Source organism: Elephantulus edwardii, unplaced genomic scaffold, assembly GCF_000299155.1.
Source record: "Elephantulus edwardii isolate Elephantulus edwardi_28Jun2011 unplaced genomic scaffold, EleEdw1.0 scaffold00314, whole genome shotgun sequence".
NCBI lineage: Eukaryota > Metazoa > Chordata > Mammalia > Macroscelidea > Macroscelididae > Elephantulus > Elephantulus edwardii.
The window spans coordinates 1,011,575-1,026,902 of NW_006400064.1; the positions used below are offsets into that span (position 1 = coordinate 1,011,575).

Here is a 15,328-nt window from a genome sequence, read left to right on the forward strand (position 1 = left end):
GGACTGCCAAGAAAATAAACGGATTCATCCTGGAGAGGATTAAACCAGGCAACTCCTTGGAGGCAAGGATTCTGGGGCTTCGTCTGACATACTTTGGGCATGTTGCAAGGAGGGAGAGGTCCTTGGAGAGGGACATCATGCTTGGGAGGGTGGAGGGACGGCGCAGGAGGGGAAGACCCTCTGTGAGATGGATTGATTTGGTGATTGGGGTAATCGGGTTGGGTGTGTCAGAGATAGTGCGATTGGCACAGGATAGAGCAGGGTTTAGGGCTGTTGTGCATAGGGTCGCTATGAGCCGCAAAAGACTTGACGGCACATAACAACAATGTTAAGATTTTATTTCAAATGGATGGCTGTTGAAAAAGGAAAAATATTTGAGATAAGTATGAGTGTGTATGCATTTCTTTGGCTACTTAGGAAATGTAATGACTAGACAAGTATATATTATCCATTTTTGTCTTGGAGGCTCTTTTTCAATTTTAACTATATAGATTTTTCCCTTTTGTTTTGAATATTTGGAAAAATCTTTAATGTCAGCAGGTTTATTGAAGCCACTGGACTGGAACACATTTAAATTACTAAGTATAATACTTTTTTATTTTAAAATGTCTGAGTTCTGAGTTTTAAAGTAGATATTATGATGTTATTTGTAGAGAAATTTAAAAATACACAACTGACTGAAAGAAATTAAATTCTGGGCACAGTTTAGTGGAGAGATTGAGATCTCCAAAAGACTAACACTTCCCCCTTTTTGTAACAATTGTAATGTTTTGCTTTATTCCCTAAGGATTCTCATTACATAGTATACTAGATGATAAAATAATTATTTGTAAAAGAAAATCTATATATTGACTTTATTATCAGTAATCTTATTGTGCAGTCAAAAATAGAGTTCTTTGGTTTGAAAACTACACTTAGAGCCTTCAAATACCTTTTAAAACTTATTTAGCTTTGTGGATGATATTTTCATGCAAATATGTGAGGGTGGGTTTTATATTTTGTAGAGGTTTTTAGTCCTATTTTAATGTTCTTTGTATGACAGTATGTATATAGTATTAAGTTCATCAAGAATCTCTCCTTTTAAAACTTTGACGTTTTTGTGCAATTGTGTTTTGAATGATAGTGTTAAAACCAAAAACAAATTGAACAAAAAAAAATCCATAGCTTGGATCAGACCCATCTTTGTCCTCAAAGTGACATCTTTGCTTTTAAAACTAAAAAGGTCCAGCCCATCTACATCCATCTACGTATGGTCAACTGATTTTTACAAGGAGATGAAATCAGTTAAGTGGGGAAACGACAGCCTTTTTAACAAATGGTGTTGGCAAAGTTGGAAAAATATCTGCAGAAGACTCAAGCATGATCCACACCTCACTCCATACACAAAACTCAACTCTAGGTGGATCTAGAACTAAAACCAAGGACTATAAACTTCACTAAAGAAAAGCTTGGAAGAACTCTAGTAGACCTAATCCACAGCATAAATAGTCTTCCAAGTATCCTGAAAAATCTACAGCCAGGAGAAGGTAAAATAGATTAATGGGACCTTCTAAGAATCAAATCCCTATGCACATCCAAAAATGTCTCAAACAGGGTAAAAAGGGAAGCCACGCCTGGGAAAATGTATTGGGAATGACATGTCAGATTAGGGACTTATATCTGGAATTTATAAAATACTTGAGCACCACAACAAGATAAAGGTAAATAATCCAATTGAAAAATGGCCACAGGATATGAACAGACACTTCAATGAAGATATTCAGATGGCCAGCAAGCACATGAAGAAATGTTCAAAATCCCTAGCTCTAAGAGGGATGCAAATCAAAACAACTATGAGATATTATCTCACCCCAGTCAAAATAGCAAAATTTAATAGAACAGCAAGCAACAAATGCTGGCAAGGTTGTGGAGAAACTGGAACCCTTATTAGCCGTTATTGGGAGTGTAAAATGGTGCAACCACTGTGGAAGGCAGTATGGCGCTTTCTCAAAAAGTTGCAAAGAGAGATACCATTTGACCCAGCAATTCCACTACTGGGAATATACCCCAAAGAGACCATAACTGCCACCCAAGCAGATCTGTGCACACCCATGTTTATTGTGGCTTTGTTCACAATAGCAAGGAGTTGGAAACAACCTTAGTGCCCATCAACAAACGAATGGATAGAGAAGCTGTGGTATATTCACACAATGGGGTACTATGCTGCATTGAAAAACAAGGAACTCATGCAATATTCAAAATGGGTGACCCTCGAGCACATTATGCTAAGTGAAATATCTCAGTCATAAAAGGACAAATACTGCATGGTGCCACTGCTGTAAAATGATACTGATGTCAGGGTTGGAGTAAGACTGAGAATAACTGTGTAAATTGTGTATACTGAGTTGAAACAGATAAGGGAAAGAATAAAAGCGATGTGTGATAGGGTATTGTGGTTATTCCAAGAGTCTACAGTTAAGGTTGCATAGTGGAGTGTACTTGGGGCGGTGGGAGGGGTACAGGGAGATTGTATATCAAAGAAAGACTTTTTCTTTTACTTTTCATAGAGAGGAGCGAATGGGGGAGGGCTGGGCAGGGAGAAAAGTGCAATAATGAATGAATGGAAATCCAAAATCTTTGTAAATGTTCATTAAAGTTATTACAATAAAATCTTAAAAAAAAACCCAAAACTAAAAAGGTCTTTAGCAGTAGATTTACACTATCCAAACCATCTGATTTTTATTTTGCTGCTTCTATGGTCATTAATTGTGGATCCAAGTAAAATGGAATACTTTAATCCAATGCTTCAGTCTTTTCTCCTTTTATTATAAAGTTGCTTATTGGGCCAATTGTGAGGATTTTTTTTCTTGTTACTAATTTGTAATCTGTATTGAAGGCTCTAGTTTTTAATCTTCATTAATAAGTGCTTCAACTCCAGATCACTTTCAGCAAGGTTATGTTATCTGCATATTGTGAGTTGTTAGAGTGTCTTCCTAAAATTCTCTTATGAAGTTCTTCAAAGAGAGGCACGTAGTGAGACTGTACATAATGAAGTTCCAAAACTGTATTTCAGGTTGTAAGGGCTGCTTGGAGGACACATGAGAGTGGTAAGGAGACAGCACTAATGAAATCCAAGAGGAAGTCCAACTTGAGCTGATTCAGGGAGGAATAATTCAGGTGAGGGTCACTACTGACACAGAAGCTTAGGAGTGAGGTGAATATGGTATGTTCTGATAATGCTGTATGCAGTGGACCAGGATAGCCTCTGTGTCACTCAGCCTTATAAGAGTAGGAAGCACTAGGTTCTTGGTCTTAATGCCTATACTATTGTGATTTTATTCAGGTCTGGAGGCTAAACAGTTGGGAAATAGAGTCTCAGCATTTTCCTTTATCCTTCATCTGTCATTTTTATTGAACCATTACTATGTGATATGTAGTAATCAGGTTGATATTTTTAGGGTGAGAGTAAGAGGACATGGTTAGATGATTTAAAAAGACCACTGTTTAGAAGATAATTTGCACTGACACATAATGAGAAGAAACGAGCTATGCAAACATCTAGGGGAAGCTTTTTTTCTGACAGCGGGAAAGCCACAGTAACCATGAGCACCACCAACCCTCTGGGGCCATATTGGACCCATATTTAATTGTCTTCACAGCATCGTTACTTGAAACTCACGTAGCTTAATAACAGAAGGAAGTGTTTCCTAGCCCCATCCCATCTGCACAGTTATTATGCTTGAGTACAGTGTTGGAGCAACTGTCAGTCCATCTCACTGAGAATTTCCCTCAGTTATACAGACTGTCTACCAAACATGGTCTGCTTTACAACGTAATGATCTTTTCTCAGATGTGTCCTAAATAAGCAAGCCGTACCTACTTCATAAGTTCTAGGAAGTTTTCTGGTTATATTCAGAGTGTTTGCCCTTATGTTGTGAGTTATTCTTAAGGTGATTGTGACTCAGAATAAACCCATGTGGTAGAGCAGAACTGCCCCACCAGATTTTCTAGGCTATAATCCTTATGAGAACAGATGGCCGGAAATTCTCCCCCTAACTCAACTTATCTACTGCCATTGAGAAGGTTCTGACCCATAGTGACCCTCCTCTGGGTTTCTGAAGTAACTTTATGGGAGAAAGTGTACCATCTTTGTCCTCTGGATCAGCTAGTGAATTGAAACTACTAAATGTTCAGTTAGAATCTTAGCATGTCACACACTACATCACGAGGGCTTCTAACTGAGCCACTGTTGTTAGTTAGAACTGAGTTGGAGTCGACCCACAGATGACCGTCCAGTGGATTTTCAAAGGCAATAAATTGAACAGGAGGAGACTGCCTATTCTCCCATGGAGCAGCTGGTGAATTTGAATCACATGCCTTTATGTTGGCAGCACAACTTACCACTAAAACCCCCAAAGCTCCCAGAACCACTAGATGAGTACAGACCACCAACTTTTCAGTTAGCAGTCACGTGCTTATTTGTTGCACCAGTAGCACTCCTTATGGTAATAAAAGCCTTTATTGCATTCATACCATGTGCTGTGGTGGTGTTATGTGCTGTTGAGTTGCTTGCAACTCATAGCGACCCTATGTATAACAGCTCTAACTCTACTGTATTTTGAGCCAGTTTCATTGTCTCTGACACACATACCCCCACTACCCCAGTAACTGAGTCAGTCCATCCTGAGTGTTCCTCTCTTGCACTATCCCTCCATCCATGATGTTCTACTCCAAGGACTGGTTCCTCCTGGCCATGTGCCCAAAGTATGTTGAGTCTTCCTCCAATCCTGATACCACATTCCTCCTTATAAATTCTAGCCTCTTGAATGATCTGTTCCACATATAGATTGAAAGGGTCTGGAGATAGGATACATCTCTGGCATACTCCTTTCCTACAGGATACATCTCTGGCATACTCCTTTCCTGATCTTGAACCATGCAGTGTTTCATTGTTCTGATGACTGCCTTCTGGTTCAAGTATAGGTTTTGGATGAGCACAATCAAGTCTTCAGGGATTCTCATTATTCTCAAGGATAACCACAATTTGTTGTGATCCATGCAATCAAATGCCTTTGCATAGTCAATGTAACACAGACATTCCTCTGGTACTTCTGCTTTTCAGCTAAGATCCAACTAACATTGACTATAATGTCACCAGTGCCATAGTCTCTTTTAAACCCATTTGTGCACATCTGGCAGTTCTCTGTTGGTGTGCTGTTCAGTCTTTTTTTGGACAATTTTCAGAGGATCTTGCTGGCATGTGATATTAATGATATTGTTTGATGATTTCCACACTCTATTGGATCACCTTTTTTTTTTGTAATGGGAATAAATATGGATCTCTTCCAGTCAGTTAGTTGGCCAAGAAATTGTCTCCTACATTTCTTGGCACAACCTGGTGAGCACATCTAGGGTAGCATCAGTTTCAGCTGATATGCTGTCAGTTCCTAGGGTTTTGTTTTTTTGCCAGTTCCTTCAAAGGAGCTTGAACTTGATCCTTCATTGCTGTTTTCTCTTGATCATATGTTGTTTCATGAAGTTATTCTATGTCAGCCAATTCTTTTTGGTATAGTGACTCTGTATACTCCTTCCATCTTCTTTTGATGCTTCTTGAGTCAGTGAACATTCTGCCCACAACATCCATAAAGTAAGCATTGCAGTTTGAGACTTGAATTTGTTCTTCGGTTCCTTCAGCTGAAGAAATACCAAGCAAGTTCATCCCTTCTTACTTTGGAACTCCAACTCTTTGCACATTTCCTTATAATACTTTGCTTTGTCTTCCCGTGCTGCCCTTTGTAATCTTCTGTTCAGCTCCTTAACGCCTGTTGCTTTTTTTTTGCTGGTGGGGAGTAGCGACACCTTGATGGGGGTGAGCACAACAGAGACACACTACTCTGGGAGCACTTCAGAGAGCTGACTTAACTTTATTGGGGGATACAGTGTGTTTATATACAGGAGTGTAAACAGGAAGACAGGATGAGATGGATTTGTAGATATGGAGTACACGGACTGGACAGAAGAACCTCAGCCCAGTGCAGACCACTCCCAGCCAGCGGATGCAGCAGACATCTTTTTGGTTGGCGAGCTTTCTCAGCCAGCACAGCCAAACACAGGAGAGCTTTCTCTGTCCTGTATTAAGGGCTTATATGGATCATATAGGCTTGCACTTATCTGAAGCCAGGTGATCTGCCCCAGCCAGGGGCCTCCTTCCCAACACTCCCCAACAAACATCTTCATTTTTTTCCTTTATTCTGGCTTCTTGGCACTCTAGTGCAATATTCAGAGTCTCTTTTGACATCCATCTTGGTCTTATCTTCTTCCTTCATCTTTGTAATGACTTTTTGCATCCTTCATAGTTGATAATTTTGATACCCTCTTATAGCTCATCTGGTCTTCACTCATTAGCATTCAAGGCCTCAAACCTGTTCCTGAGATGGTCTTTCAAGTCAGGAGGGATAAGACTCAAGGTCAAACTTTAGTTCTTGTGAATTTGATTTTATTTTCTTTAGCATCATTTTAAATTTGCATATGAGTAGTTGATTGTCTCTTTCACAATTAGCTCCTACCCTACTTTTCAGAGCTGATAATGAGCTGCTCCAACAATTTCCCCATAAATGTATTCTGATTCCTCTTTAGGCCATGTGCTATACACTCTCCTTAATCCGTAAAAAATAAAACCCAACACACTATCTGCTGCATTCAGGATTTCTGTTTTATAGATTAGGAAACTGAGACACAGGAAGATTTGTTTTTCCAAAGCAAAATGTCCATTGATATTAAGATGGGATTCATGCACAGGCTGATTTGCAGAATACAGGCTCTTAACTCTGCATGACACACTTTCTCCCAGAACCTCGAATAAGAAGGAGCATTTAAATGGTGTAAGCAGCAAATATAAAGGCAGAACTGAGATCAGCATGTTTTGAAAAATAAAAAGCTGCTGTGATAGAATTTCAGTTGCTGTAAGGAGAGTGGTTGATGTGATTGGTGAAGCTGCCAGTGGCTTGTTTACATCATGCCTTGAGTCTCTTATTTTGTCAAACCAGTGCCTCATTTGTAGCAAAGCTCTTGTAACACCTCCTTTACCAAGCTCTGGTGGCATGCCTCATAGATAATTGTGCTGCTAACCAGAGGTGACACCTGTGGTGCTTTGGTTTGAATCCACCAGCAGCTCCAAGGGAGAGAGATAAGTAATCTTTTCTTGTACAATTTACAGCCCCCTGAAAATCCACCTGAGGGCCACCTATGAGTTGGTTCCAACCCACTTACAATGATGTGGGGATTTTTTTTAACAGAAGTGAACTTCCCAAACAAACATACCTGTACTATTTTTTATGTGCCATCAGGTTGGTTGTGACTCATAGTGTGAACAGCTCTGAACCTTGCTCTATTCTGTGCCAACCTTATGTCTCTGATACACCTACATAAGATTGTTGTTGTTATGTGCCATTGAGTCGCTTGGCACTCATAGTGACCCTATGTACAAGAGCCCTAAATGCCGCTCTATACTGTGCCAACCTTGCCGTCTCAAACACACTCATTCCCACCACTCCAATCAAAATCGATCCATCTCATCGAGGGTCTTCCTTTCCTGCACTGTCCCTTCACTCTCCCCAACATGATGTCCTTCTCGAAAGATCAGTCCCTCCTTGCAACATGCCCAAAGTATGTCAGACAAAGCTTTAGAATTCTTGACTCTAAGGAGCAGCCCGGCTTCAGCCTCTCCAGGACAAAACTGTTTGTTCTCTTAACAGTCCATGGTATGTTCAACACTCTTTTCCAGTACCACCTCAAAGACATCAATTCTCCTTCTATCATCCCTAGTCACTGTCCAACTCTAAGATGCATAGCACGTAATTGCGAAGACTATAGCCTGGATCAGGCGCACCTTAGTTTCCAGCCTGGTATCGTTGTTCTTCAGTACTCCTGAAAGGTCCCTCACCATTGACTTTGCCAGTGCAGTTCGTCTCTTGATTTCCTGGCTGCTGTTAATAAGAGTGTTAACTGTGGAACCAAGTAAACTAAAACTGTTAACAGTCTCAATCTCTTCATCTGTAGTAATGCTGGCAATTGGCCTAATAATGAGAATCTTTGTTTTCTTGATGTTGCGCTTCAATCCATATTGAAGGCTGCAGTGCTTCAGGTCCTCCTCAGTTTCAGCAAGCAGGGTTGTGCCATCTGTATAACGTATGTTGTTGATGACTCTTCTACCAATCCTGATGCCACATTCCTCCTCGTACAGCCCAGAGTCTTGGTTGATCTGTTCTGCATACAGACTGAAAAGGTTACATAAGATTATATATTGATTATTTGACTTAAGTGCAATATAATTGGACACAAATGCATCTCCAGGTGGAGTTCTGGAAGGTGGCAGCCACATGCAGTCCCCCTGTGTTGGTAACCAAGGTCCTCCACAATAGAAGACATCACTGTTGGCAGTGTGCTTTTCCAAAATGCTTAGCAACTGTGGGTCAAACTAATCATAATCTTAACATACTTCGTTCTGGAAGGTTTAGCATATATTAAAACTTATATAAAATGTATATGTAAAACAAGAGTCTAGGCTTCAGGATTCTGAAGCTAAGTATACCTTCTGTGGTTGCCATCAGGTTCCCTCCACCTCAGAGCTAGCTGAGTACAACAGAACAGAGCATCCCCAGGTCTGTGCCATCCTTAAAACCATGAGTGCATTCACACTGCTGTGTTAGTCCATCTCATTAAGGGTTTCCCTTGCTTTCTCACACCTACTGAACGTGATGTTCATTTCTAGGGATTGATCTTTCTTTCCTGATGACATATTATGTACAAAATAAGCAAGCCGGAGTCTTGCCATCCTCATTTCTAATGAGCGTTATGGTTGGATTCTTGGGGGACCTTTCAGTACTAGGGTTGTATTTCTGCTAAGATTATTTTCTTAGGCCATAATCTTGCTAAGAGATTGGTTAGCCTTCCGTGAAGAGTCATGAGGGACTTTCAGTAGTTCTTATCAGGTCAGGATTAACTCAGACCTTCCAGGGCAGCTGACTTCCCCAACTCTCCATCTGGTGAATTCCAGCAGAAGATTTTGTTGCTGAAGTGACATAAACCATTTCCTGCTTATCTCCAGAACGCCTTGGGAGTAGTGCTACCCCACTTGGGTACACTGCTGTAGGGAAGAATCTGGATTTATTTTAAAGAAGTAAGAAGTAGGCGTGTTTCAAGCAGAGTTTATTGCCTTCTTGGAAGTAATTGCTGTCTGATCCTGATGTTCCCAGCCAATCCCTGCTTCCATGTGGGGCTTCATCTGATCCATGGGGTGTGGATACCTTGGAATTTACCTTCTCTGCATTGTTTTGTCTTTTAGCCACTGAGTATCACCTGGGACTGCTGAAAGCAAAACTTGCCAAATATCGGGCTCAGCTCCTAGAACCCTCCAAATCAGCCTCATCCAAAGGAGAAGGCTTTGACGTGATGAAGTCAGGCGATGCCCGTGTAGCCCTGATTGGATTTCCCTCTGTGGGTAAGGTTAGTGATAGTCTTTATTCCCTTCTTATGGACCTTGGGGAAGGCAAGAAGTCCTCTCTCACGACAGTAACTGCCTGCACTTCCCTTCACTGCTTTTCTGTATTTGTTCCAGAGACACAGAAGACTCCACTATTTTGGTTTCCCAACCCAACTTCATGTACTAGTGTATACTGAGTGTGCCCTTTGTGCAAGTACTGGGTCAGGTGCCAGAGACAGCAGGGGATGTGCATATCAGGCCCCTGCCCACACAGAATTCATCACTTTGGGGAGAAAGTATAGTAAAAGCATCAGCTAAAAATTGTGACCTTCCCCCTGGTAACAAGTACTCTGGGGAAAGGTCCAAGAAGAATGTACCTCTGATGAGGAGGTGAGCAGAGCCTCAAAGGAACTAAGGGAGCTGGCAGATTCCTGGGTGGAAAATATGGCAGACAGAGGGAAGGACGAATGCAGATCTCCTGAGAAAAAAGCTCACTTGAGGTGTTCAGAGACCTAGGGTGGTTACACGTGAGTGATTGCCAAGGGACAGTAGAAAGGAATCAGAAAAGATGGACACCTACCTAGTGGACCACCAGAGGACTTAGGCTCGTTCTCTGAGGGAAGAAGAAACCACTACCGGTTTTTGTCCTAGAGGAAAAAAAGGGTGGGGTTTTTTTTTTTTAGGTTTCTTCTATGAACTTCATAATTTTGTGTAAGACATATTGATGTGATTTTTATGTAAGGGGTCATTTTAGAGTTTTGAGCCAAAGAGAGACATGAGCTATCTTTAAAAAAGTTACAGCTAGGGAGCTCTAGTGGTATAGTGGTAAGGAGTTGCGGTGCCAACCCAAAGGAATATGGTTCTGGTCCACCAGAACTTTGATAGAAGAAATACAGGCAATCTCTTCCCATGCAATTTACTGCTTCTGAAAACCCCTGGAGGATGAGTTAATTCTGCAATGATACACAACAACAGCAAAGCATTTTAAAAAGTTAAAACTGTTTTAGATTTTCAGGAAAATTGCAAATATAGTACAGGGGGTTTTGTGTACACCACACACCAAGTTACCTCTACTCTTAACATCTCACATTGGTATGGAACATTTACCACAACTAATGAACCAATAGGAAACTTCGGTAACCTAGTGGTAAGGTATTAATGCTGCCAGTCCTAAGGCATATGGTTTGTATTCCCAGCTGCTCTGTGGGGGAAAAAATGAGCAGTCTTCTCCTCTGGGATATACAGCCTTGGGAAACCCACTGGAGGGTCAGCTGTGAGTTGGTTCCACCTCAGCAGTACACATCAACAACAGCCAATACTGATCCACCATTATTCATTAAAGCCCATACTTTATTCTGACTTCTTGAGTTGCTGATTTCTCTTCCAGAATTCCACTGAGGATATCATATTACATCTACTTGTCACGGTTTCTGAGATTTCCCTTGGTTGTGACAGGTTCTCCAACCTTGCTTGTTTTTGATGAACTTGCTGACTTCCCTCATCATAGCACACTACACACAGACATAAGTGGACTCATACTTCTCTGCTTGTGCTTTTTTCATTGGCACTTTTCAGCTCATAACTGTAGGTAATGTCGTTATCACTGCACTGAACTTTGTTATCCCAGGATTTTAATACCCTTGAACATTGTGGCATGTGTCTCTGGAGGAATCAGTCCTAGAAGGGAGCCATCTGGTTCAAGGGTTCGTGGATTTTAGAAACGACCATTGCCTTCTCCAAAGTTCTAGGTCATTTCATCTAAATGTTATAGTGTGCTAGAACTGAGTTGTACACTGGGTAAGTATAGATTATGTTTCTTCCCAAGGGCATTGAAGTACTTCCTAAGCTTTAAGAACATTCTTCTCCAAAAGGGTTTTTAAAATCAGTACTTATCAGGGTTCTTTCCTCGATACGCTTTGGAAAAATTACTGTAAGTACAGTTTGGGAGCCAGTGTACCTGCTTGACTGAAAATCCAGTTTCCTGCACCCTAACCCTGTGCAGAATGACTCAACACCCTTGTGCTGCTAAGGAGTATTAAATAACCCATAAACTGCCAAAAGAACAAACAAATCTATCCGGAAGAAAGTATAACCAGGATGCTTCTTGGAGGCAAGAATGATAAAACTTGGTCTCACCTTCTTTGGGAATGTTATGAGGAGGAGCCAATACTTGGAAAAAGACATCAGCAAAAGTGAGGGAGAACTCAACAAAAGGGATTGATACAGTGACTGTAACAAAGACAAGGTTCAGCTTTGTTGTTCATAAGGTCATTAAGAATATTAGTTGACTTGATAGTACCTAACAATAACACTGTGTATCCTAGAGAATGAAGAAAAGCTCTGGACATTAGCATAGGTGTTCCATGATCCTAGGCTCAACCAGACCTTCCTTTGAAGATGAGTTACTCCAATGTAACACACTGCAGTGAATGGCTTTCTCTTTACATGTAGCCTTTCTGCACTGGGTTTATATTTCTTTTTTATTTTTTCCTAATTTTTTTTTAATACTGGTTTGCCTACAGAATTTGTATAAATTGTGCTTCTTCCACATGTATTCACACATCTTTCAATCATGTTAATAAAATTGTATAATCTTCATATACATTGTTTTATAAAACTGCTATTCATCTATGCCTGTTATTACCCTATCTTTTGAAGTCCCCACTGGATCTTTCTTATACTTGCACACACACACCCATCTGCCCACTAAACTACTATCCTAGTGATTTCCCCGCTTCCCCATTTTACACCCTATTCTTCCTTTCCCCTTTGTACATTTATACACATCTTAACTAGTTATCCTTCTATTTTTAAAATAATTTGTCCTGATGAGACTAACTGAGAAGAATGGGAATCCCAGAACACTTGATTGTGCTAAGGCAAAACCTATACTTGGACCAGGAGGCAGTTGTCAGAACAGAGCAAGGAAACACTGCATGGTTCAAAATTGGGAAGGGTGTACGCCAGGGATGTATCCTATCTCCATACCTTTTCAATCTTTATGCAGAACAGGTTATCTGGGAGGCTGAGCTCTATGAGGAGAAACATGGCATCAAGATTAGAGGAAGACTCATCAGCAATCTGTGTTAGGCAGATGAGACAACCCTGCTTGCTGAAACTGAGGAGGACCTGAAGCTCTTGCTGTGGAATGTCAGGGACTACAGTCTTCAGTATGGACTGAGGCTCAATATCAAGAAAACAAAGATTCTCACCACTGAGACAATTGGCAGCATCATGATGGATGGTGAAGAGATTGAGATTGTTCACAGTTTTGGTTTGCTTGACTCCACCACAGTCAACACTTGGCACCAGGCAGCCAAGAAATTAAAAGGCATATTGAAATGTGAAAGTCTATGGTTAGGGACCTCTTTAAAGTACTGAAGTGCAGCAGTATCAGTTTGGAGACTAAGGTGCACCTGATACATGCCATGATCTTTGCAATCACTTGCTATGCATCAGAGAGCTGGACAGTGACTAGGGATGATAGAAGGAGAATTGATGCCTTTGAGCTGTGGTGACTGGAGAAGAGTATTGAATATACCATGGACAGCTAAGAAAACGAACAGATTCATCTTGGAGAGGGTTAAGCCCTCCTTGGAGGCAAGGACTCTGAAGCTTCGTCTGACATACTTTGGACATGTTGCAAAAAGGGACCAGTCCTTGGGGAGGGACGTCATGTTTGGGAAGGTACAGGGACAGTGCAGGAGAGTAAGACCCTCGATAAGATGGATTGATTCAGTGATTGAGGTAATATGGGTAGGTGTGTCAGATTTAGTGAGATTGGTACAGGATAGTGCAGAGTTTAGGTCTGTTGTACATAGGGTCACTGTGAGTCTCAGGCAACTCAATGGCACATAGCAACTTCGAGACTTGGTTAGTTCACTCCGCACTCTCCCATGTTAATACTGTATTTTACAGAATCGCTACTTAGTGATGCATAGTGTTCTATTGTGTGAATGTACTACAATTTCTCAGTTCATTCATTTGCTGGTCGACATTTCCTTCCTATTGTGAATAACACTGTTATGAACATAGGAGTACACATCTCCATTACTGTCTCAGTTCTGTTTTCCTTGGGGTATATTCTTACAGTGGAATAGCTGGATCATATGGGATTTCTGTGTTCAGCTATTTGAGGAAATGCCAAACTGCCTTCCAGAGTGGTTGTACCATTTTAAAATCCCAATAGCAGTGCATGAGAGTTCCTATCTTTCCACATCATCTCCAACATTTATTGCTTGTTGTCTTGTTAAACTTTACCACTGCTATTGGGATGAGATAGTATCTCATTGTGGATTTGATTTGCATCTCTCTGATTGCTGGTGCTTTTGAGCATGTCTTCATATGTCTGTGGGCCATCCAAATGTCATCCTCTGTGAAAAGTCTTTAGATGGCTTTTGCCCCTTTTGTGATTGGGTTATCAGTCTTTTTTCCTGTGGAGGCCTTCTAGAGTTCTCAAAACGTTTGTTAAGAGACCCTTGCCTGAGATACCATTGCAAGGTGCTTTTTCTCAGTCTGTATGTAGGCTTTCTTTTCAAACTATTGGAAAAAGTTTTAATGTGTACATGTGCACAGGGACAATTATTAGAAGGTCCCATTAATTGATTTTATACTCTTCTGGTTATACATTTCTGACTATATTTGCAGGCCTATTTATACCATAGGCTGGTGCTGCTAAGTTTGATCCCTATGTGTCTCTTAAGATACTAATGGTTTGGGAGCTTTCCCCCTACGTCTTTGTTCTGTCTTGAGCTGATTTTTGTGCATGGTGTGAGATGTGGTTTTGTTGTGATTTTAACAAAGGTTTACAGTGAGGTTGGGTTTTCATTGGTTTGTGTTTCTGCTAAGATGATTTTTTTAAGGCCACATGTTAAGCATTTATATTACCATTTTTGTTGTTTGGATTACCTGCTTTTTAGGACTCTTAAATTTTTATCTTCCCACTATTGACCCCCACATCTTCATTACAAGCCTACAGTTTATATGAATTTCAACGAGAGTCCATTGTTCAGGCAGTATATGTTGACTGCCTGCCTTGAGTCAAGCCAACAAAGTATAAGGCCCAACTTTTTGGCAGTAGTACCTAAGAGACCAAGGCTTTCTCCATTTTCCCTATTTTTGACACGAGCTGTTTGAAACCAGGGTTCTTACTGCTTACCTTTCCACTAAAGAGCCATTGATCTTTAGAGAATCAGACTATATGCCTTACTCTTTATGGTTCAGAACTTGCCCTTCTTAGCACGAAATCTAATAATTTACCCAACCCATTACATCTGGGAGAGAGTAGTGTTTGTTTTTGAAGATGCATTGTTTCTTTGGGGGGGGGGGTGTCATTTCATGTCTAGACCTAAAAGGGTATAGTACTATCAGGTCTTTATCTCTGTCCTCTTAATAAAATTCAGAAATTTCTTGTTGAACACTTCTTTCCCTAGCCTGCTCCTGGAAGTTGAGAGCATTTATCGAAGCTTGGATTTAGGAAAGGTTGATGGTCTCTGGTTTCCTCTTTGTATAATCTCTGCTGGAGCCATGTCTGACATCTGACCATATGTCTTGGGTGCCATGTGGGAAATCTTACTGAGATGAAACAAAGTTCCCAGGGGTGTACATTCACGCTCTGTCACCTTTCCAAGGAAGGAACCAGGCAGAGATGCTGCATTTCATTATGTTTCATTATCATTTGGCCACATTGAAATAGCCAGAGGAAGCTCTTGTGCTTAAAACAAAAATTCCTGGATACTTCAAGTTAGAGGATTCCATGAATGTCATACAGAATCTTTAAAGAAAAAAAAAACCACCCTTATTCAAAATGGTTGACTCTGGAGAACATTATGCTGAGTGAAATATCCCAGTCACAAAAGGACAAATATT

At 40.7% G+C, this 15,328-nt stretch overlaps 1 protein-coding gene across 1 annotated transcript in view; it reads left to right on the forward strand.

Moving 5' to 3' along the window:
* DRG2 (developmentally regulated GTP binding protein 2) overlaps positions 1-15,328 on the forward strand; it is a 40,740-nt gene that overhangs the window by 5,585 nt on the left and 19,827 nt on the right. Inside the window, exon 2 of the mRNA XM_006901184.1 lies at positions 9,323-9,483. Coding sequence (XP_006901246.1) covers positions 9,323-9,483 — 161 coding nt within the window. The remainder of the gene's footprint in view (positions 1-9,322; positions 9,484-15,328) is intronic.